Below are 24,482 nucleotides of genomic sequence, written 5' to 3'. Positions count from 1 at the left end.
ATACATGTTTGCCTAATCAAATTATCTGATCCTTTCAATTTCTTTGATCCTGCACAACCTGGCACTCTGAAGATGTTATAAAGCACAATGTGAGTGTAGGAGAGAATTGCCATATGAAGAATGGCAATATTTGGGGATATTGAAAAAATTTTAACATGTTTGCATTCCTACTTTGAGGAAAGCATGGAAATGGAAAGTCTTCAGCAGACCTCACAAGTTTGCTTTCCTCTGCTGTTTACAAATATATGCTAGGAAACTGCAGAAGACTTAACAGAGATCTCCAGAAACTAATTTCAAGGTTCAGATAGGGAAACCTTACCAAAAAATTCAGTTTGAATGAGAGTAGCTGTACAGAATTCAGGAAGGGCTGGTCATGCTTCAGTATTTTGCTGGAATTCTTAGAGGCAATCACTGCCAAAGAAGACAAAGGATGTACAATGGCCATAGCAAATTTAAAGTGTTCTGCACTGGAAGTTCATATTAGGTGTGGAGGCATGTAATAAGTGGAAAGTTGGCTAAATGGCAGGAAACAAATGGAATTATGAAACGGAACTTCTTTAAGCTGGAAAGCACCCATCAGCAGAGTTGTGGATATATTGGCTTGTGGGTCCTAGGTTTTCCTGCTTAAATGAATAATTTACAATACTGTGATGCTCATGTTAAGGGCAATTGTTCTAACTTGTAGAAATTATTCTTTTTCAAATTTTAGATTTCCATTGTGAGAAATAGGATAGCTGGCACAATTTGTAAGTGAAAATCTGTGTAATATTCTAAAGCATGCAAACAAAAATGTTTGAGAACAAACATAAGAGAATGGGAATACACAAAATTGTAGGTAGAGACTTTATTACAACATGTCTGTTCTTTTAAATAAGGGTGTTTCTAGATTTCTACTTCTGGATTTTTCTAATAATTAAATTATCCTGGGCACTTACTAGGTATTTTCTGTGTTTGAAACAGAACTTTTGAATTATTGGTTAGCAAGCTAGGTGAAATGTTGGCAGTAAAATAAAATTATTTAGAAAACATCAATTTGCCGTTTTGTTTCTGTTTCCTTTTATTCCCCCTTCTCTGTGGAAATGACATAGCACTTAGCTAAAGCTAGCAATTAAAAAAACAGATGTTGGAGACAAAGAAGTACGTGGTATTAGGAAAGCACATGAGTAGAATTCTTTGAGATTGAAAGCTAAAAAGACAGGTGAATAAAACTATATTTGAAAGCACATAAATTAGGGGGGAAATGGCAGGTGAATTATTCCAAGGTAGCAGGCTGCAAAGTACTCATTTTCTTCCTCTGAAGAAAACTTAAAAAGAGGGTGTCTACATTGAGAAAGTAGAAAAAAAACCCCCTTGCATTTGATCAAATAATATTGCTACTGTGAGCAGTCAGCTAGTTACTACTGTAAGTGAAAAAACATACTGCACAAATGGATAAATCAGACCTACATATGGGAAGAAAATGAAAACATAGGCGTTCATGCTCAAAATCTGACAGATGTTTTCCAGTATTTTGTCTTTTTTTGGTTTTGTTTTTTTGGGGTTTTTGGGGTTTTTTTGGTTTTGTTTTGGGTTTTTTTTGTTTGTTTGTTTGTTTGGGGGTTTTTTGTTGTTTTGTTTGTTTGGTTGGTTGGTTTTTGGGTGTTTTTTGTTTTGTTTTTTTGTTTGTTTTTACCTGTAATATCAGCAAAATAAGGAATTAAACAAATGACCAGGCAGCATCACTCCTATTTTTCTCTCAGATCAGTACAAAAGAATTAGCAACTTAAAGTTTTTGACCTCTATCCTTATGCTTCAGAAAAACAATAGTCTGAGAGTCCACAAATAAACTAATCATTGCTATTATTGCAATTGTTGCAGTATAACTGGGAAAAAAAATAAATGGTAGACTTTGTTTCAGGACTTTTATTGTTTGAATAGTTTAGGGTAGGAAGGGGAATATATTTGTTATTGTATATTGAAATAGCAGTGAAAGTTCCTGAGGCAAAGACCATGCATATACCAATAGGTAGCCTGTATGAATGGTTTTGTGGGTTTTGGTTTTTATTTGAAATGAAACTTAGCATACTATAAAGGATTAATGAATAATAGAAATTTGCATGGTTTTATCTGCCTGTACTATGCTGATTGGATTTCAGAAGCTTTTAGACCTAGTTACTGAACCAACAAACCTCAAGTCTAAGTCTGATTCAAGATGCTAAAAAAAGCAAGCCTTCATCAGGTGTAGATTATTTACATCTTCAAATTACCTCAGTAGAACTGACTTGGAACAGTAGACATGACTTTGGCTTACAATCGAATTTCAACTATCCTCTAAAAGATTTCTAAACTTTGGATTTTCACATGCAAATCTAGGCATCTTTCATTATATCTCTACAAATTGATGCATACTTACCACTCTATGTTTAAATGGAATATGAATGGAAAAATCATTGCAGCAACTATTCAAATAAAATCAGGAGTGGTACATTCCAATTTGAGTTTCATGATCATTTTCTGATTCATTAAATCTAGAGCCATTAAGGTTGTAATGATTTGGTCGATCAGTACCTAAAATACATTTCTAATATTGTTTTCATTACTGTGCATCTTTGTCCTCTTGTGAATGCAAAAATAAGCAGACTCAGGGAATTTACTTTAAATAGTCCTCTGGTCTTCATCAAATTCTATTCTTCTGCATCTTTAGTTGTCATATCTGGAACTATAGTTTGCAAAAGGGAAAGAAACTGGTATTAATAAGATATGAGAAGAAACTATGATTTTTCCACCTTTTTCCATATTATAAGAAGCTTGCACACTAGTGCTTGCAAACAAGCTCACACAAGATGGCAGAGAATATAATTTAGATACAAAATTATCAGATTATAGTTGCTTTTTTAGGATAATAATCCACGCAGCCTGTTAGTGTCGACATCCCCTTCACTATGTTGTCTTTTGTAATGTCTTTTTTGCCATTCTTTGCCTCTGTCAGTGCTTAAGCAGAGTAAATATCCTGCTGGCAGCTCACAGGCAAGAGGAAAGAGTGATGTGAATGGATACTGTGCTCTTGCATTCACCTAACCCGAATGTTTTCCCTGGTACTAACGTTAATTTTTTTTCTCTCTTTTGCTATTTTCCTAGTCATTGTTTGATAGTTTTAAGTCCACATAGTCAGAGCAATAGTCTCTTTACAGACCTCCTTTTATCATCCCAACTGTGTCTTGTTTAACTTGACTATTTAAATGGCTAAGAGTCAGCATCATCCAGTTCTGAAGTGGATTGGGCAGCAGTCCAGCTCTTTTTGTTATGGACAGACATTCATTTTTTGGACTAGAAACAAATTACTTCCAAATGCTGGAAATGTAAGAAGGCTTAAAAAAAAAAGGGTTTCAGGTGTTTATAGAACAAATTAGTATAAAATAGTTTTCAAAATGCTAAGCCACATTTAAAATAAATATTTAGTATTTTTAGAAGCTGTGAAAGTACTGTGCTAAAAACCTGAAATCACTGATCTTTAGCATGCATAAAAAGTATGGTGAGGGCACACTGGTGTCAAATTCCCCATGCATATTTCTATTGTGCCTCAGATTGCATGCATAAAAAGTAGCATTTTAGGGTGATTTTTTGCATGATTGGTAGTGACTGGTTGTAGGTTTAATGAGATGACCGCCTGTAGCAATCAGAAATTGAACTGATAACTGTTATTTTACAACAGTGTTTGATTCAATTCCTGAAAATGAAAGTCTTGATTATCTAGATGACTGGAAAATAAAGAATTTTCATTGGTCTGAAGATTGTTTCTTGTGCCTTATTCAGCATTACATTAGCACTCTCTCATCCACAGAAAGACAAGTTAGTTCTCCACTATTGTTACTTGTCTCCTTTACTTTTATGGTGTCTTTCTTGTCTTTCCCACACCTTTCAACTTCCACAACAAATGAAACAGGATTTCCACAAATACAATCCTACACAACTGGCTCATCTCAGAAGCCATCCTGGCAAACCCATCCCATTCTCCCTTCTCAGCACCCCTGCCACAACATGCATTTCTTCCTCAGTTGCTATCCCATCAACTGCCATGTAATTTTGGAGATGAGGTTGTATGTCTCAATAGTGTTTGCATTCCTTCAGTTGCTTTATCACTCCTGTAAGGTTTGCCATGCTCAGCATGTCCTGGCTTCTCTGGCACTATGACCAATTGCTATTTAAAGCTTGCATCCTGAAAACCAAACTCTTACCCTCCAAAAATCCAGACTGACAGCTATGGTCCCTAAAGGTTGCTAATTCCCAGGCTGTGCCAGAAATTGCTTGGTGGAGCTCTGTCTGCCCCAGGGAGAAGCTGTGCAAGGATTGTGCAAGAGTTACACACAGTGGGCAATTGAATTCCAGTCCTGATGCCATTTAGGGTTTTGGTTGTATATATATAACCACAAAAGAGCACAAATTTCTGTGTGTTAGCCCCACAAAAGGGAGATTTTTGCTGTCATTACTGGTAGCATTTGTGGCATTCCATAATGGCATCTAAGGATGTCTCTGGAGATGAGATTTCAGAGGTTCTGGTCAGTTCTGAGTGTGCTGCTGATGTCTGTGGGGATTTGAATTTATATACTGGACACTATAAAGGTATGTGGAGCAGTGACAGAAATAAAATACAGTATTTCAACATAATTTTTAAAATAATTGTGAATGCAAAATTTCAAAAGTTTGGTCAAGATACAATTATTTTAAGTACTTTTAAAACTTTTTTTTCCCCCCAGAATTTAATTTCTCATTTTAATTACTTTTTTTTTTTTTTTGAAAGGAACTAGTTTCTCTGAGTGTTGCTGGAGTTGTTTTTAGAAGTTCTCACTATAATCATATGGAGCTTTAATCTGTACACATCAGCTAGGAGAAGAGATGTTTATTTTTCTGCTTGATGGAGATGACTCCTTTTTTATCCTAAAGTAGTTTTTCTTAAACTTTAATAGCAACTGTTAAAAAAGAACAGAATCACTACAATGCTTCCTTCTTGGAAATTACTGTTTTCATGACTTTTCATTATTTGTGAGTGTGTGTATTCTAATTTTTGCCTGTAAAAGAGGACATTGTATGGAGCCTGAATTTCAGACCTAAGTAAGGATAAGAGGAGTTTGCCATGGCTGGAATAGACTTGGGAAATAACAAATCCCAGGGTCTCCAGTAGGGAAGTGTAGTTTACAGGATGATGCTTCCTTCCTTTTTGGGCAGCTCTACAGACAGCTGTGCTGAGGGGGTGGAACTAAAAATCAGGCCATGCTTGCATATTTACAGCTCCTCGGAAGGAATTTTATTATCATCTGGCAAACAATGCAGGGAGACTTACTCCCTATTCTAAGATGCATCCAGTGGCTTTAAACAAGATCTTAGGGTGTTTTTAAGGTAAATTAAACTGCAGAAAATCTGTAGATAGCTGTGACCGAAGGCTGGAGTTCTGAACTCACTCCAAATGAGTGTTGGGTGGATCTTTGTAGCTTGGGAGAACAAGTGAGTATTTGCATAAGTGGAATAAGTTGAAGATGACTTCAGCTAAGACAGAAACCAAAGCTGATGTAGTACTTAAAGTATGAAAATCATTTTCTGTGCTGTGCAGAAGCAACACAAAAACAGTCTCCCAAGTCAAATAATTTGTCATTTATCTTTTCCTTTTGAAATATTGCAGTATGAATCAAAACAGCTAGGCACTCAGAAATATTTTTTTTTTTATAATTTTTAAACATAAATGAATGGCAATGTTATACACTACATAATTCTGCCAGCTTGCATGTTTACCTGTTTACTTTTTTCTTTGTTGCTTAGTGAAAATGATATGTGGTGAGACTGCCAGAGGCAAATGATGTGTTTTGCTTATCAGAGTCCATTCAAATGCATTAAGTGAATGCTTATAGAAAGATTTTTTTCTCTAATCAATGTTCTTAGCAGTTAAATTTTGCTTGCACTAAGAGTTGCAACAATAGGAAATAATTTTTAACTTGATGGAGATTTTTTTTCTCTAACCAATAAACCAAGTAAACAAAATAAAACTAGACTTAGCAGAGCAATATAACATGCATCTATAGCAAAATATAAGATGCTAAGTTGAATGGCCTTTTAAACAAAAGAAGTATTCTGGCTTTACTGCTGGCAGATACACTGGATAGACAATTACAAATGTCTTTTTATAAAAAGGAACTTCCATCAGAATAAGAGAAAAATATTTTCAAGACATTTTATATTTCGTGTCTCTCCACCTTAATGCTGCCACTTAATTAGCCCATGTATTTAAAGTGCTACATGCTGAGGTACTATGATGTGATTAACATTATAAAGTTGACCCAATTCTAAGGGAACAGTAAAAGATGAGAGACTATCACACTTTTGAAAAAAAGTTTCATGTATTATAATGAAAATCATGATGAAAATTTTATTTGAAATAAAAATTCTCTCTGCCTAGGGTGGCCAAAAAAATGCCCTATTTGATTGCATCTTCCTTGCCCATGTTACTGTAATTACTGTTACTGTATAATCCCACCCTGGAATTCTACTCAAGACACTGTATTTTTGCACAAAATATAAAGTGCTACTTCCTTGAAATTATACAGATGAATGACTAAAACATATATTCCATAGCTCTTAAAGGGAGATTGTTCTTTGCTTCTGAATCCCTGCAGTAGATTTTCCAACAAGACCATAGTGGTAACATTTGTTAAGTACATTTGTCTGAGTCTTGAATCAAATAAGGATGTGCACAGCCATTTGCAAGTTCACAGGCTATTTAGTAAGAATGAATTTTAAGGAAAAAAAATGCCAATAGAAGTATTTTTTTTCTTGTTAAAAAATATAAAGGGAATAATTAAATTGCAAACAAACAAATATCTGGCACTTTCCTATACTGTCATGTTTACTGTCATACTGCCATCATTTTTGCTTAACTAATTAGGAAACTAGTCTTTAGTTACTCTAGAGAATGAGGTGCACAAGAATGAATAAATTTGGGGTTGGGTTTTGTTTTATGGCATTTGATGGAGTTGTTTTTTTTACTCTTGCAATTATTTTCAAAACACAAATACCAGTGAATAATAATAAAAAAAAAAAAGAAGCAGGATAACTGCTGTAAATATTTTTGTAAAATGTCCATCTGAAGCCCCTCAACCTTTGGTAATTAGAAGCCATACTGTGGAGATTGACAGGGTAAATTACCAGTTAATGTTTACACAACAAAACATGTGCCCAGTACAATATCCTACACTGATGTTACTGAAACCAGAGTCCGGAAGTGTATAGTGGAAACAAGACGTGGTACTTTCCTTGTGCCAACATAAACAGCAATTACAGCACAGTGTGAGAGAAGTCATAAGAAATACTACTGCATATCAGTAGTTCAACAAAGTCAGCACTTTTGTGTAATTGCAGGGGAAAAGGGCTGAAAAACATTACAGATCTCAGCAAGAAATGGCCCTTTATACTTTTAAACTGATCCTTGATAAAACAATGCTGGGGTCATGAGAAGGCTACTCTGCCAATTCTGCCTCACTGTGGGATCCATTGACATCTGGCTGAGCTGCGGAAGCTGGAAAACTTCTTTAATATTCTCTTGACAGTAAAGTGGACATGTGGAAAACATTCTAATCTGTTAATCTTTGGTGCTCCTGAAGAAAATGGACATTTGGCTTTATACTTTGTGATGATAAATATTGTCTCCAGTCTAGCTGTAAATAAGTTAAAAGCATTTGAATGGAGGATGCAGTTCTTGTTTTCCATATATGGGAGAAGATGGATGTGCACCTGTGTAATCCAGAAGATGTAACAAATGCCAGGAGTTTCTTTTTTTTTTCTAAGGTTAGTTTGCCATACATCTTGGAAATCCACTTTTCTTTATGCTGAGTGTGGTTTGTCAATGAATATTGGTGAGCAGAGTCTCTGAACCTCTGTATATCCTACATACTAAAGTGGAATAAAGTATTGTTTCACTCAGGGGATTCTGAAAATAGAATTAAGAGATATTTGAAATAGTAGTTAAGTCTGAATAAAAAGTTCAGGTTTTATTTAACTGTACAAATTAACTGTACAAATTATTTTTGGCTGACTCTAAATCTACTATGGAGTGACAGTGAATGATGGAGATACATATCTGTTCAGCTTGAGTAGGATGCACAATTGTTCATTTCTATTGTGAGATTTATCTCCAGAAATGAGAAAGGGAATCTCTCGCATTAGAAAATAACTGCTATAAAAATATATAATATGTATTCCAAGTACAAAGCATCCATTATGTATATATTCATATAAAATGCAAAAGATTGATTATGTAAAGACCAAACTAGGATTCAAAATTCTACATATCCCTGTAGTACATTATAAAATAATCTGAAAAATTGTGACAATGCATGAAGCTCAGGCTGAATTGAAGTTAGATGGCATTTTAAATGTGATTATTTTGTTCCTTTAGATACCCTGATGTTGATACATGATAACGCTGCTGTGGAATGAAAATAGTTCTGCTCTACATTCCCTGTGTTTTTATACGTGCTGTCATTTCTGCAAATTTATTTTAAAAAATAGATGCTTTCTGCCATCCATGTATTTATTTGCTCACATTGGTACAAGGTAGTGTCCGCTGCCACTTAGTGCATAATGCTGCAAGTGTTCTGGTTATAAGTGAGGGAAATTACACCTACAGGAAGAATTTGGTCACCCAGGCTAAGCTGAAAAGTGACTCAACACAAATTGGTCTTCCAGTAACTTGAAGGGTTGAGAGCTGGCAGAAGCTAGTGAGGACAAAAAAACAAGATCAGAAGAGTTTGTAGTTTCTTTCTAAGGCACAGATACAGTAAAAGGGGTACCTAAGATAGATTAACTTCATTAGGGGAAAAGGGGCCTTTTCAAATACTGGCATTCTTGGGTCAGATTTGCCATTTTCATTGATAGATTCACATGTTCCATATTTGCCACATGCATTTCAAGTTCTGGGCCTTTCAAATCAGTGTCTTTCCCTGATTCTTCATAGTAGTCCTCTGCCCTTTTCAGAATTGTGGCTCACAGGCAAATGCACTGTCTGCAGCCTGCATCTCAAATACTGATTTTTACTTGTTCTGTCCTGCATTCAACTTGTTCTCAGCTGATGTCCAATATTATGATAATTCAGCCATTTTGTTTAATTTTATGTGTCTACTCAGCTTATCTCTGTGAGCCATCCATGGAATTAACTGGATATTTTTTTCTTTCTTCATTAGAGCTTAATAGTTAGCAGCTCCAAAGGTTGTCCACTCCCAGCTAAATTTTCCTCTCCTAAAGCTGCTATCAGTAACTTTGCCATGGAGTTAAGTGATCATTTATCTCCCCTGTCCATTCAAAGACCTCTGTTTATTTTCCAGTTTATTTTTATTCATGTACAGTGGCATGTAGCATGTGAGAAAAACCTTGTTACCTGATGACATGTAGGGCACAGGCAACCTGGACCAGCTGTTGCACATCTGGACTAGACAGTTCTATCCCAGCCTCCCCCAGAGCTCCTCTTTGTCTTTTCTGTCTAGTTCCCTCTTTCCCTCCAGATCCTAAGATTATTATCTTCTCTGCCTTACCTATTTCATTGGTCATCTGACTGTGTCCAGACTTCTGTCTATAGAACAAATATTTTGCATTTATAGATAAGGTTATTTCATGATATAGTAAGCAGATAAATTATTAAACCATCACAGGTTTGCTTGAGAGCAGAACTTCTACTGAAGAGCATCTGGGGCAGTAGCTACTGTCAGAGCAGCATCTGGCAATGCCCTGGCTTGCCTGGGGAGGGAAGGAAGGGAGACTGGAAAGTCACTTACTGTTTTGATGATCATTGCATCTTCATGGGTTCCAACAAGACCTTGGCGTGCCTCCTGCTCCCCCTGCAGCTTTGTGATCCTTAGCAAGGCAGAGCTCGAGTTGAGTACAGCCCCAAACCAGCAAACCCCAGTGTTTTTTAATAGAAGAGTGCACATATTCCTAAAAGGAGCACAATAAGCCTGCATAGGCAATAATGATTTGTGAACATCTGCTTCATTAATTGTGTTATGACATAGGATTTTTATTAGCATTCCAAAATCTCAAAATCAGTCCCATGTTGAATGGAATTGATTTCCCCTAAACATCTATGAATGCTTTCTGAAGAACCAGATCTGCAGCACAGACCTCACTGCTCAGGCTTTTTGTGCAGACAATGCATTGTCAGTCAGAGACACAGATTTTCCAGCTCAGTCTCAGGGAAATTGCTTCACAATTCTTTGTTGAGGTTAAGAAAAAATCATTGTCAGCTGCTGCTTTCTTGACCCTTGGACATTTTAACTCCCAGACTGACCTGTTCCTGACAATAAGGTGGAACTAAGGTGGAACTTCCCTGTGTTTATAACTAAGTCCAGACTGGGATCTCTTAAGATCAGTATCCCTGCTGTGCCAAATTTGAGAGTGCAAAGGTACAAAAATATCTCCAAGAAATTAATGTAAAACTTACTGAATATTAACGTAACAGAGTGTTTTTCTTCCCCAAAACTTGTTCCCGGAAGTGGCCAAGCCCATTTTTCACTAAAACTTTCAAAACAATCCAGTCTGAGGCAGAGACAAGGTATGGAAAATATAAGTTCCAGCAGTTAAAGGCTGACAAAGCAATAAACAACTGAAAGTGGGGCCTTATGACGGAAAGTGTTAGGGAACTTTAACTCTAGATGTCATTGCCAGCTTTGCTTATAATAAATGTGTCAGTAGCAATATGAAAAGATGTGTACAATAAGTTAAAGGAATGCAGTATTAACCTATTTTATGTTGCACGTCTGCCCACAAATTGCTTGCATCTCAATATGTTTTGGAAGAAAAGGATATTTTTTTTCCGCTGATGAATGTATTAATTTTCAAACGACGTGAACTGGGAAATTGGAGATTTTGATGTAACAGTGACACCCTGTGGTCAGCAGGGATGGTGTTAACTCTGGAAAGCAGTTTTGTGATGTGTGCTGGCTTTTAGCAAAAGCAGAGAAAAAAAGAAGCAGGAAGGAAATGCAGATAACTTTCAGGGATTTCCACAAAGATATGTTATTGCATTTTATTGCCTTATTAATAGAAATTATGCTTTCAATTTCAAAATAATATTTATTTGCATACATTTATTTTGTTGAAATACAGGAGAATAGCAAGCTTTGATTTTAGACAGCTTGGCAATGTAAATTAGGGAAGGGTCTTTGTAGCCACTGAACCTTACAAAGCATTTCTGGCATATTTATTTCTGTTTCTGTGTTACCTCTCTGTCTCTCTACAGGAGAGTGTGAGTCTGACAGTGGTGCACCATGTAATAGTGGGTAGCAGACTGATGCCAGAGAGACACAGGAATATAGCAGATCCATATTACCATTCCAAGAGTGCCAGCCAGGCACTGACTGGGCTGGAGGATTAAACAGCATTAGTCTTGTACTGCCTTTTGTGTGGGCAGCCTTTGACCTTTGCATCTTCCTCCCTGCCTTCTTCCTTCATTGGACAAACACTGAACTAATGCAGCCATTCTTTGCCATGTCTACATGCACCTATCTTTAAGACACTGGGCACTGAACTTCACAGCACTGTGGCTCCTTGACTTTATGGCACAAATATTTTCCTGTTTAATGCATACATTGTATCCTTGATATTATGCTTTCAAAATCTCATCGTTTAGAAGAAGACCAATTTATGAAAGACCTGATTTATAGCTTCTGATTTATACCACATACTTTCCTGGAGTTACTGATGCTGACCTTGCCATTTTTAAGAGAGAAACAAAGTTAAACTTCTGCCAGACAAACCAGGTTTAAAGATCAGTAAGGAAGGAGACTGACTGTCCCAACAAGAAGTTATGGGGAGCTAGTAAAGCAAACTGAGAAACATGAAGCATTTATTATTCACTGGCAATAATGGTTTCCTGTTAAAATTGGCTGTTTGACAAAGGTGATGAATTTAATTCTTGGCTTTCTCATTGGGGAATTAGGAAGTTAGCATGGGACAGGAGCAAAAAGTCCTCTGCCTTCTCTAGAGAGTAAGCTAAAGCTAGCCAAAGCTAAAGTTTGGAAGGTGTTCAGGAACCACTGTCAGGAATTTTGTGATTATCAAAAAATATTGAAGTACTATAGTTGTCCTGGAAGCCAAGCCATTGTTCACCCCCATACGTGTCCATATGTAAGCAGCTCAGTGAGTGCTCATCTAGGACATATCCTATGAAATGCTGCAGTACAACTTCACAGGAATGTCAGCACAATTTGGTGCCTGTCAGGAGGTGACAGTGAGACTGTGGACTTTTTAAACATCATATTGACAGTGAATTTTTTGCAATCTTGGATTGCTAAAAGCATTGAAGGTCATTATCTCCTGTAAAAGTCTGATAAATATGGAAGATGTGATGAAGGAAAAGACCTTGTTTTACATATTTTATCAATTTTTAGGTTTTACTTTAGAGCTCCTTATGCTTTTAGTGGCTGCAACAGCAAAACAGCCTCATAGCTGCTCAAATGCACAGAGGAGTTATTTATTAGGTGCTATTTCAGACTCTGCTTGGACAGGCTGGGCTGTAATATCAACCTCCAAATTAGTAGCACTGCTGAGGGATGTTTTCCAACATCTGTTTTTAGCACTGTTAGATGGGAGTTTAGAGTATAGATTATTTAAGGATTTTTTTTTAAATGGGGCTATACTGAAGATGAACTGGAGTGATTCTGCACTTGGGTCAGCAAACACATTTTAACTCTCTGTACAACATGCAAGAGCAGACAGATGCAGCTGGCCCTGTTGCTGAAATATTAGTACATTGCAGTAGATATCCTATGAGAAGCATACTGAAGAGAACTTTAAAAGACATAATCTTAAAATAAGAGACACCTGCTCACTGCATATTATGACCACTGATTTGAAGAACTGTCAGGTTTGGAGGTCAGTCAGGGTGGCTGTATCATGTATACATGTCTGGACCTTGTCTACCACTGGCTTGATGTTCAAATAGCAAATACAACCTGATAGAGATACAATTTTAGAGACTTCATGTTTATACATAGTTTCTGGGAAGTAATGGATTAAGTGTCCTGTACTATGGTTAAAGCCATCTCTCCAAGGATGCTACTAGTGTAAAGTTGCTATTAGACCTTCTCTTTTTTTTTTTTTTTTAAATTTTATTTAATTTGTTTATTTAGCCAAAATAGTCAGTGATTTAAAAGACAGAGCAATTATCACTGTCCATCATGTTGAAATTACTGCTCCCACTTGTTAGCCAGCAGAAGACATCAGGATTTTATATGCTTTTGCATCTACTATAAGATAAATTGTCTGAACTTACTCCAGCTTCCAGTGAGGGTACTTTGAATAGCTCAGATAAGGCTGCCTCATAATGCCAGGATGTGGTTAGACAAAGTGGTATTCCTTGGGAATTTAAGAGCCAAGATGTACCTCACCACATTATTTGCCTATAGTTTTATCCCCATGTAAAAGTTACTGAAAATACATGAAGAAGGAATGCACTAGCAGTTATGACATAACCTTACAGATTGGGAAAACCTCCATGAAAGACCTCAATTTCATATTTTTATCTCTGAAACAATAATTTCTGATGGAAATCTTAAAATCAGACTGAGAGAGCAGGCACAGTGGTGGAATCATGCTTGTATCATCATACCTGTACATCCACAGTAGACACCCTTTTCTGCAGACCTTCCCCAGCCTTATGTGTCTCTGCATGAACACTTTCAAGCTGAAAGCTGCCACTGTGGAGCTTGGTGCAATGACTTCTAGAGTAAATATATGAATCTTAGCAGGTAGTGCAAAAAGAGACAATTTCCAGCTGTCATGAATGCATATCCTCTGTGTACTGGACACAGATATATGTGTCATATAACATTTTCTGACTGGTGACTTACACAAAGGCTGTGACAAGTGACTGAAATGTGAAATGTACACTTTGGTGATTCACTCCATAAGTCACAGATGAGTGTACTTTAAAGTACAGTATCTCTTTTTAGAGACTGTCATTGTGTGAGCAGTATTAAATAGCACTCTCTTGCCTGTCACAGTTATGCACCTCGACTCCTTTGAGGTCTTCATTACAGGCTTTGAGCAGCTACCTTGATCAAGATAATATTCTCTGTCCAAGAAGAGGACCTGGGACAACACTTCCAACATCTCTGCAGATGTTGGAAGTTCAAAGACCCTGTAAGGCCAATGATAATACTACAGAATGCCCTGTTAAAACTATAAGCAAATAAAAAATAAACCCACATTAGTTAATTTCAGAACTAAAAACCCAATTAATAGGTGTACTTGGAAAAGAGACTTAGCCAACTGCAACATGCAGGATGCATCATTTGCCTACCTTGCCAGATAGTCTGTACATGTCTAGGAAGGAGAAGGAGGCACTCAGGCTCCCAGACCAACCTTCAGGGACAGGCAGGTTCCTCAGAGGAAAGATCAGCAATCTCTGCAGTCAGGCCTCTAAACCAAACTTCCTGACTTGCATATGCAGGTAACAGGCATGGTTTAACCTCTGAATCTCTCCAGACCCAAAGTCAGGGTTTTGAAAATTTATCTCTGCACAGAAACTCCTGCCCTGAATTTCAGTCTTGCAGTTTTGGTGTATGTCTGTCTAAATTGTTCCTGTGGGAAGGGGGACCATCTAGTGCACTTAAGACAAAGAGGAGCTTGTGTCTTTGAAGACCTAATAATTGTTTTGCCTAATTCCCTTGCCTGTTTCTGGTTATCTGCAGAGCTTGAATGCCTCCAGAGTCAAGGGGGAGACTGAAGAGCCTTCTCTGAAAGGGAGACCCAGTGTCCTGGATCACATACCTAACGTGTTGTAACAGTAAAAGATTGCTTTCCAGTTTCAGCTTTATTTTAAAATCAAATCATAGAAAGAAGAGGGTGTAAAAGCTCACTAAATATATCAGTGCAATCACTGGCTCAGTTTTTTGTCCCCTCCCTTATCAGTCTCCTAGGGAAGACTTTATCACGTAGGAAATGCAAGATTATCTCCTGGGTGGAGTTGATAACTGGTTTACTACATTTTATCAATAATTTGCTGAGTGAATCGGAAGACAGAAGACATTTGATAGCAGCAGGAAAAAAAATAAAAATCAAGCAATTATGAATTTACCACAGCTGAGTGTTTTTTCAAGTCTTAATTTAGGTCTAGTTTAAATGGGAAAGCTTAACACTGTGTGCCAAGTATTCTCTTAAGAATATTCCAACCTCAGAATCTATATATATCTATGGAGAACTTCCATTGATTGTGTTTTTTGCATGAAAACCTTTCATACTAGATGCAGGTTGTTTGAAAACATCAAGTTGAAAGATAAAGAGAGAAAATGCTTATACCTCTGTCTATAAAACAGCAATCATCTTATCTGCCAAATGTAATGGACCATTAGTTTCTTTGTTCCATATCCTGTGTTTGAAAAGTCTTACCTTATAAAGATGTCAGGACTGAAGCCATTATAAGGAATTTCCTCCAAGGAACACATCCATTTGTGGAGAAATGTGTATTTTATGCACGGTGACTAATACATATGATCTGCCATTTATGAAATTTTATAAATAATACTTTGTGCTGATGCTTCATTTTTGTATTTTTATTTTCCAGATGGGAGTTGCTGTAGTGGATTCATCTGTTGCAGGACTTGGTGGTTGTCCCTATGCAAAAGGTGCTACTGGAAATGTAGCCACAGAGGATGTGATATACATGCTGAATGGTCTGGGGATCAACACAGTGAGATATTTTTACTTTCTACTTAAGACTTTAGGGACAAAAATATATTTTTCTAGGAAACGTATTATACAAATGTTGAACTCGATGATCTTAGAGGTCTCTTCCAACCTCATTATTTTGTGATTCTGTGATTCTCACAATAACTTGTGCTTGTGCTGTTCAAAAAAATATTCAGGGCCCATTGTAGTTTTTGCAAAATAAATGATGGTGGTTTTATTTAGATTTTGTTTTATTTTATATTTTAGATTGTGCAATACCAAAACACAAGGCTTTGCTTTTTTGGATACTTTCTGGCTCATTAAATAAAGAGTATTTTACTGGATGAGAGACCTGGACCCTCAAAGTTATTACCATAATAGTGAGCTTTTCTCTTTATAATGTTGGCTGGTTTTGGTACCATTGCCAATTCTGTACAATCATTGTTGAAGAAGATTATTAATATGTTCTTTTTTGTGTAATGGCACAAAATGGAATTGTGATTGCTAATGCTGTCCATTTGCAAGGAGCACTTTCTCATGTTCATCTCAGCTATATGCTAAAGTTTTCAATTATTTGACTGAACTAACCTCAAATACCAGGCAATGTTGGGCAGTGTTTAACCATACATTATTTTAGGTCAGTTGGTCAGTGGTGCTGATAACTCCAAGGTCACAGGTTTGATCCCCATATGGACCATTCACTTAAGAATTGGACTTGATGGTCCTTGTGGGTCCCTTCCAACTCTGAGTATTCTGTGATATCTGTGAGTTATTGAGTTCAGGTTGACTAAATACATCAAAATAATAATTGATGGTTTTTCTGTACTGTTCTTCAGAACACCTAAACAAGAAGTGACCCTTGAAATAAATCTTTGGCTGACTAAATGTGAAATAATTTTGAAGTCAATGAGAATTAAAGGATTTTGCCTTCTTGAAGAAGCTCTTGTGATTTAAGGCACCTATCCAAGTTTATAGATAATAGTAGAGGCACTTTTCTTTGGGTTTTTTGGGGGCCATAATAATTCCTGGGTGTGAAGGAGTAATTCTGGATACATGGAATGATTACCCAGTATACTAAGTAAGTACATTCTGGGTATCTCTCTGAAGGTTGACAACCTTACAAACACCTGTTCCTGTCCCATTCCCATCTCAGGGTCATGCTAATGAATGCTGGGTTTTGTGCCCTCATGAGACTCCCCTTTGGTTCTCAGTCCTTATATTAAGGAAGACAGTATAAAAGGTAGAGATTCATATATTCCATTTAATGAATGTGAACTGTGAAGGTATGATTCTTATCAACACATATCACATTATGCAGTGCTACAGTGATGGAAACATGACTGTTGTGTAATTTGGGGAGTTTATTTTGACGTCTTCTATAATCTAACTACCAAATATGTCTATGGTGGTATGTTGCTCATTTTTTCCTTGTTAAAAAAGCACAGATGGATTTAATTTTTTTAGATTATGTTATGTGCAATAGCACTTTACAAACTAAATCTAAGTAATGACCCATTAAGGATAAACAGAATAAGCTGAAGTTAAACTTGTTGTAACTGTATTAAAAAGAGATAGCAGTAAAATAATGTCTTTGAACTGTGTGGTTTAGATGGTGCTAGCATTTTTTTTCAAATTAAAAATGCTTTTGATTACATTTCTGCTAAGTCATTTCTATTCTCATTAGCATTTTTAGCTAAGTTTAATTTTAAGTTTAAGACAGAATGTGGAACTAAGTGCTAGATCAAATTAAAGGATTAAGTATTTAAGTCAGGTTTTGGTCTGAATATTAGTGCATCAATTTGGAAGTGTGATGAAAGTGTAATTTCTGATGCAATACAACGTGTACTCTTTAATGGAGAGTGACATTCTCCCAGTTTTGAATGACTGCTTGGTGTATTGGTAGTTCAAAGCTCCTTTTTCATCCTTTCTACAGGAACTTTACTCTGGCTTCAAATTGCAATCTTTGGAGCAAGTACTTAAATCACATGATCTAACTTTAAAATCTGTACTATACATGAGGTATAAAGGACACTTACAATGAAGTGGTTTTGCCTCTTTAATCAGTGATCTGATTTAATTTTAGCAATCAAGCAGTTATGATATGTATCACAGTTTAAAAATAGTTGCTCAGAGGATGTTTTTTAGCATGGGCAGATGAAGCAGTTGTGATTTTTTGCTCAGCTGTGCTATCAAGGTAAATTGTAATTTTGTATTGAAATGGACTCCTTCAAGAAGGAGATTATAGTAATTCAAGAGAGTACAGGAGCCCATTTCCCCTGGATTCAGTTGCCAGTACGAGTGTGTTTTCTCCATTTTCCTGAGCTGCTAGTGGGGCACTTGCAAGCCTGAAGTTTTATAGTGTTGGATGATAAATAAGTATAGCACATATTTAGACACTATATTTTTCTTCTAACTTTTAGTTGTAATTCCAGTTCTTTATTCCAGATTCTTTTGGGGTTGAAAGGTATTACTCCAGTATTTGGCCCACTGCTGATGGGACAAGGAATCACTCTCCAAGTAGCAGAACCTTTTGAACCACTAGAAGCTGTAACTACCCGTAAATCACTGTAGCTTTTCTGATCTCCATTACTGACCTATAACATGAATCAGGCCCTTTGTTTGCAAAAATTAGACCCTGGAGCAAAAAACTTGGAGTCTAAGCATTTTCAACATGTGCATTTATTATTCTTAACATTTTTCACCTCTTTTTTAGGGAGTAAATCTTTGTGCCGTGATGGAAGCTGGAAACTTCATCTGCACAGCTTTGAACAAGAAAACAAACTCAAAAGTTGCACAGGCTTCCTTCAGTACTGGAACTACCAATTAAACAGAGTTTTCTTTTTGCAGCTTGATTACATTTTCCATTTACCTTGACCAAGGACATTTGCACCAGGAAAAGAAACAAGAAAACCATTGCATCAAAGAAGTAAAATAGAACTGATATATAATTTTTTTTTTTTTTATGGGAGGAGTTATTGTACTGTACTGTCTTGTCAGAAATTGTCTGAGTTGTAAGTAAGAAATAAATGGCTGTAGTACAGAACCCTGTGCTTGGTACTTCTACAGATGTACAAACATTTTACCATATTTTAAATTGAATTTTTAGTTGTTTTCAGGAAGACTGAGTAGAGGCAGTGAGTATATAGTTAAATTTTAATCAAGATGTCTTTCAGAACAGTACAAATATTTTCAGTAGTTTATGGGATCTCACACTGTGTGTGGCCATTCTATTATGTATTTTATTTATCTGAATTCTTGCTTTTCATTTGTCAAGTCACTGTGTTATGAACATGGAGCCAAATCTGAACTCACTGTAAGAATTTTTTAGCAATAGAACTTCTTTTAAATTCTGTTTAACATCTGTTAAATTATGGATGACTTTATCTTGTTCCAAGACATTGTGGTGAATGGCACTCTGCCAGACACTTCAAATTCTCTTGCAAATTTCCTTATTTGTTACATATGTTATATTTGTTGTAGTTGCCTTTTTTGGTCAAATTATTAAAACCTAATTATATGAAGCAAATAAAAATTGGCAAGGTTTTCGACATCATTCAGGTTCATAGTGGTGTAGAAGAGGCTACATTTTCTTCCAAGGTTTCATCAAACAGTTGGATTTTTCATTCTGTAGGCTATGAATTGGTATTCTCTCATTCAGAAGTCACAGGATTTTTAGGATAATAGTGTTTTGCTGTTCTAGCTTACACAAAGGAGACCACTTAAAATTTTTTTTGTGCTCTACTGATAATGATGCTGTTCTTTTAAATCCCTTAGTTCAACAAGATGCCAATGAACTGCACTGTCATTTTTAGATCAATAAAGAACAAATGGACAAATTCAAAGAGAATTATCTTATTTATAAATGTTCAAGTGTGCCATGAAAATACTGTCATGTTTTTCAGCCTGAAACTTCAGTACTCTTACTGGTTGGTTGGGTGGGATCTGTTCTGTACTTTGTGTTCTTAACCTTGATCTGTATTTTTTCTGAACATGGCCTGTTGACATGAAAATCTAAAACCCTGGACTGTGGTCTTCATCAATATTCTCACTTTTCCTCAAAAATGTGAAATCATGTCAAAAGGTAAGATGAAAGAAAGGGAAAGATAACTCACATAAAAAGAAAAGGCTGATTTTTTTTTTGTCTGGAACTCAAGTCTGCCAAGTTACAGCTGAGTTACGGTTGGCCTTTGAAATACCAAGGTGAATTTTTCTGAGATCTTTTAGCCAGTAGTTTAGAATTGGCATAGTTTAAGAAAGTCAGTATTTGCATTCCAGGCAACACAAAAGTATAAATTTTATATAATACCTCTATCATGTTTATGCCATAATGATAGTCAAAATTAATACAAACTGCTTTGTTTCACTCTTCTCATGGTAAATGTCAAAGGACAAACAAAAAAATGTGCTCAGATGAGGCAAGAAATATCTTGCCTATCATTTCAAAATACTAAATATTTCCTGCAGAGTCTTTCAAGTATTCCTGGAGGCGTGAACACCTTGATTTTCTAGATGCATGGATGGATCACCACAAAAAAACTCTTTCCTCTTTTTCTCGTTGTTCAGCTGGGGCTTTGCTATTTAGCAGCCACCATAGCTCATATATCAAAACATGAACTTAAATAAAACCAGGTCTTGAATGATTCATGAACTTTAAAATTCTGTAATGGATTAGACCCAATGAAGAGGTGAGGAAACTGCAGCAGTACTTAGACTGTACTGAGTCTAATAATTAGTAGTTAAGCCTAAATGTGGTGCCAGAATTGACATCTTAAAGACTGGCTAATTTATGTGCCATTTACCCCTGATGGTGACCAATCTTACTGTGATACTGTCCTATTTAATAATAAATTTTCCTGTTTAGTTTTCTCTGTAGGCACAGAATTGGCTCATTTTGAGCTGAAGTATGCAGTTTTCATGTAGGTCCTAATTAATTTTCTTCCACCCAAGACCCCCCTGAGCAAGCATGTTTAATTGGCATAAACAATATTGAGCTTCTCAAAGACTGAAAGTGAAGTTAGCCCTTGAAAAAAAAGCAGTGATGCAAACCTGAATGTGAGACTAAACAACTGAACTGAGATTGAGCTTGCTGCTCAGCCTGGGGAGATTACACACACACCCATGACAGGACCTGAGGGAATGGCTTGAAGCTGTATCGGGGAGGTTTAGGTTGGATATTAGAAAAATGTTCTTCACCAGAGGGTGTTTGGGCACTGGAGCAGTGGCAGTGGTCACAGCACCAGCCTGACAGAGTTTGAGGAGTGTTTGGACAGTGCTCTTGGGCACATGGGGTGACTCTTGGGGATGTCCTGTGCAGGGTCCAGGAGTTGGACTTGATGATCCTTGTGGGTCCCTTACAATTCAGCTTATCCTGTGAATATGAACTCAAAAAGAACACACTTTCTAGTAAATCTGGTGAATTTGTGCCACTGGGTAGAATGGAATTAAAAATTCTAAAACCAGAAGAATCCCAAGAAAAGAATGTCAGTGCCTCTGCAACAGATGGCAAGGTTCTTTTCCTTGAAGATAGTGGGGAGGCCTTCAATTATCAGCCAAGTAAGGAACTGAATGGGCAGTGTCCATTTTTATGCCTCTGCATCCTAGACTTCTCAGCATCTGGACTGTCTGGTTTGCAATTCTAAGGCTCTTGATTCTCCCTATGCAGTGAAACAGGGTACTTATTAAATCATGTGCAACAACCTAAAATGTATCAGTTCTTTATTGGGTCTGTTTTAGAAACTACTTGGAAACTTGCAGAGAGCCTTAATTGCAGTCTGTTATTCTGTAATGATGTGAGCACTGGAAAAGATGAGCAGTCACATCTGGAGCCTGTACTTTACCCACATGTTCAGCTTCAACCACATTGTGAGTTATAGTAATCCAGGGTGGAGGTCGCAGACAAATAGATTGTTTGTCAGGATTGTTACAAGGGAGAAAGAAATGCAGAGCCAGAATTTAAAAAAGCAAACCCCAACCCAGTGTTTATGTGCCAAAATTGCCACCTGGGATGAATTTAGGTTTGTGGATCCAGGTGAGCAGTCCATATAAAATCCTTGTTTACTTGTAGTGTGGCTGAGAATCCTGAGACATCTTATGTTCTGCCTACACATATTTTTTAGGTGTGTAAAATGCTGCTGTTCTGCTTTCCTGGGCTGGCATAACTTTGACTATGAAGAACATTTTGACACCTAATCTCTGTCTTCACACAATAGGCATCTATTGCTATTGATAGCAAAGGCTAATCCAATAGCTGTGCCATGAGCATGCATCACTCACACAGCAGCACTGAATTTAGCACATAGAAGAACAGCTGAGACTATACCCCTTCAAAAAACATGTCAAGACATGGATGAGGCTCTCCAGTGCTTCTGACTTCCTAAACCTTCATGCTTATATTCAGAGTGACCCATCACTAGTGGTGTCTGCTCTTTTAGTCCCTGTCACAGTCCCCAGCTGAATACATTGCTGTCCTTCACCCTGAAATAGCCCCCTGCCTGTGGAGGGCTTGCATCCAGGTGTTTGGCTTCCATGAGCAGGTGTTCTTATCACTATGTCATTATAAAAATTATAAGTTAAGGTATTACATTGTTAAAGGCATGACTGGTGGGCTTTGTTGGAGAAGTTGATCAGTTCCAGTAGTATGGGCATAATCATTCTTCAGTGCCTTCCAGAACACAGCAATGACATAGATCCCATACACTTCTAATGTCTTCCAGCAGCAGCTTCCTTTGTAGTTAAAACTTTTATGTGCTAGGGCAGTTTGGCTCTGGACCAGCACTTTAATGGCTCATTTTCATGTATAACCAGAGCTTATGAAATAAGAACTAAATATTCTAGTGTTGTGAATAAGTCCAGAGAGGCTTTGGCTAATTTTCCTCTCTTAATAGTGTCATTTGAGTTCATAAAACTTTTATTATTGTATTAAAGAGTCACAAAATGAAGACTACAAGTCTGTGAAGTAAAATTCTTATGTTTGGGATCAGTGCTGTTGAAATGAAATAATACTTATCCAAAGAGTTAGTGTGAATGTATAAGATCTGCCTATTTTTTCAATGAATTTATTTTAAGGGGTAGAAATATTTAGTTACTGTGATATCAGAAAATTGATACTTTCTGCCACTGAATTTTTCTATGATTTCTGACACTGCCTTAAATTCTCTTCATTGATTGTGACATATCTAGAAAAGTAGCTAAACAGGTTGAGTGGAAAGAAGTAAATGAATTCCAGTTCTTGACTTGAAGATAAATGCTTTTCTTTCATTATATTGTATTTTTTGAGATGATTTTTCTCTGCAGTCCTGCTGTAATGCAGTGTTGATCTTCATTGCTGCAATAACACAGCAGGCAGAAGAAATGCAGCCAAAGTCAACTTAGTCCTTTGAAACCAATGTCTAAGAGATGATGTGTTTGTCAAGGAATTGTCATGTATCCGCCTGGTTGAATGCATTTGTGATTTTGCAATATGTGGTGTTAAAGCTGAAATAAAATCTGTCTTGCTGTTTATTGAAACTGATATGCTCATGTATTATGCCAGATTCAGCAGCTCTGACTAACAGTTCATGCGTGCAGCATTAGCAAATATGAGCTGTCACTGACGTGTATGCCCGTGTTGACTTTGTTACCTTGTAATCCATTTTGAGTGGTTTTTCTTAGGATTACCTTTTAATCTGGTGTTCCTGTGTGTTTTTATAGCAGACAAATCTCTTTTAAGTTACTGGGGAAACATTTCTTTCCTCCATTAACTAAACATTAAAAGCTACAGGCAGGAATGGAGGCAGGAGTTGAAAAAGTTCAATGAGGCATTATCTAACATCAGATGTTCCAATGCAGGATAGAAATCTGTGCTGTGTAAGTGATGTCTAAGATTCCCTACACACTTCATGGGAGACTGAATGGCTTCAGCATGTGGTCTGAAACATCAAAATGCTGATGAGGGAACTTTCTTGGCAAAATCAACAGTAGAATTCCCTACCCCATGCTACTCTTGAAGTGCCTCAACATGAGCTGCAGTTAGTTATCTTCACTAGCTTGAACATGAGGGTTAGTATTTTCCTAGGTGGAGAGACAGCTATAGTTATTTTTTAAAAGAACTGAATGGTGTTTTCTGTTTTATGGCACCATCTTCTGGTGTTGGTGCTGCTTCCATCCATCTTCTGTGTTCCTAGCTTGGTCTGATATCTAGATCAGAGGACCAGGATGTCATCACTTTGGGATGTCCCAGCTCCAGTGGAAAGAGGATGAATGCTACATCCTTACCCAAAATGACATGTGTCCTGGGAATCCTGTCATCAGTGAGACTTAATGTTCCTCATCTGGGTATGGATGCAGATGACATACTTCAGGGGAAAATATTTTAATAATGAAGCTCTTACAAAATGCAGCGTTTTCTTCCACCATGGTCAGACTCAAAGATCTTAAAGGTCTTTTCCAAACTAACTGATTCTATAATTCTTTGTTCCAAAAACTGTGAAGCAGCTAGAGCATAATCAGGATCACAGGAATCATCCCAGCAGAAATTCCTTTATTTAATAACTAACACCGAGGCACAATTGACAGACTTCTTTTTACACATATGGTGGAGGGAGTGTACTTTTCCCATTAAACATTTAGGTCATCTCTTAAGAGAGCCTTTAAAATTGCAGAACAACACAATAACCATTGAGTATCTTGCTGTCTCTTGGAGTAACCTACCCTCAGTTTCAAATACATTTTACACACTTGTTTGTGAGTGTGTCTAAGCACATATATGAGTTGGGTTTCTAGTGTCTAAATATAAGATAATTAGAAAATAAAAAGGTTCT

The 24,482-nt window shown here is 36.8% G+C and overlaps 1 protein-coding gene across 4 annotated transcripts in view; it reads left to right on the top strand.

The window, feature by feature from the left end:
• HMGCLL1 (3-hydroxy-3-methylglutaryl-CoA lyase like 1) overlaps positions 1-18,753 on the top strand; it is a 69,603-nt gene extending 50,850 nt beyond the window's left edge. For 2 of the 4 annotated variants that reach the window (XM_079297743.1, XM_079297746.1), the window contains exons 8-9: positions 15,581-15,706; positions 18,398-18,753. In XM_079297743.1, the coding sequence (XP_079153869.1) occupies positions 15,581-15,706; positions 18,398-18,511 (240 nt within the window). In that variant the 3' untranslated portion in view covers positions 18,512-18,753. The remainder of the gene's footprint in view (positions 1-15,580; positions 15,707-18,397) is intronic. The other 2 variants (XM_079297744.1, XM_079297745.1) reach the window with 2 other exon arrangements.
• Positions 18,754-24,482: the final 5,729 nt, after the last annotated feature.

Source organism: Erithacus rubecula (genome assembly GCF_903797595.1).
Source record: "Erithacus rubecula genome assembly, chromosome: 2".
Taxonomy (NCBI): Eukaryota; Metazoa; Chordata; class Aves; order Passeriformes; family Muscicapidae; genus Erithacus; species Erithacus rubecula.
Note: the sequence above shows the minus strand (reverse complement) of the source record. Positions and strands in the feature narration are given on the sequence as shown.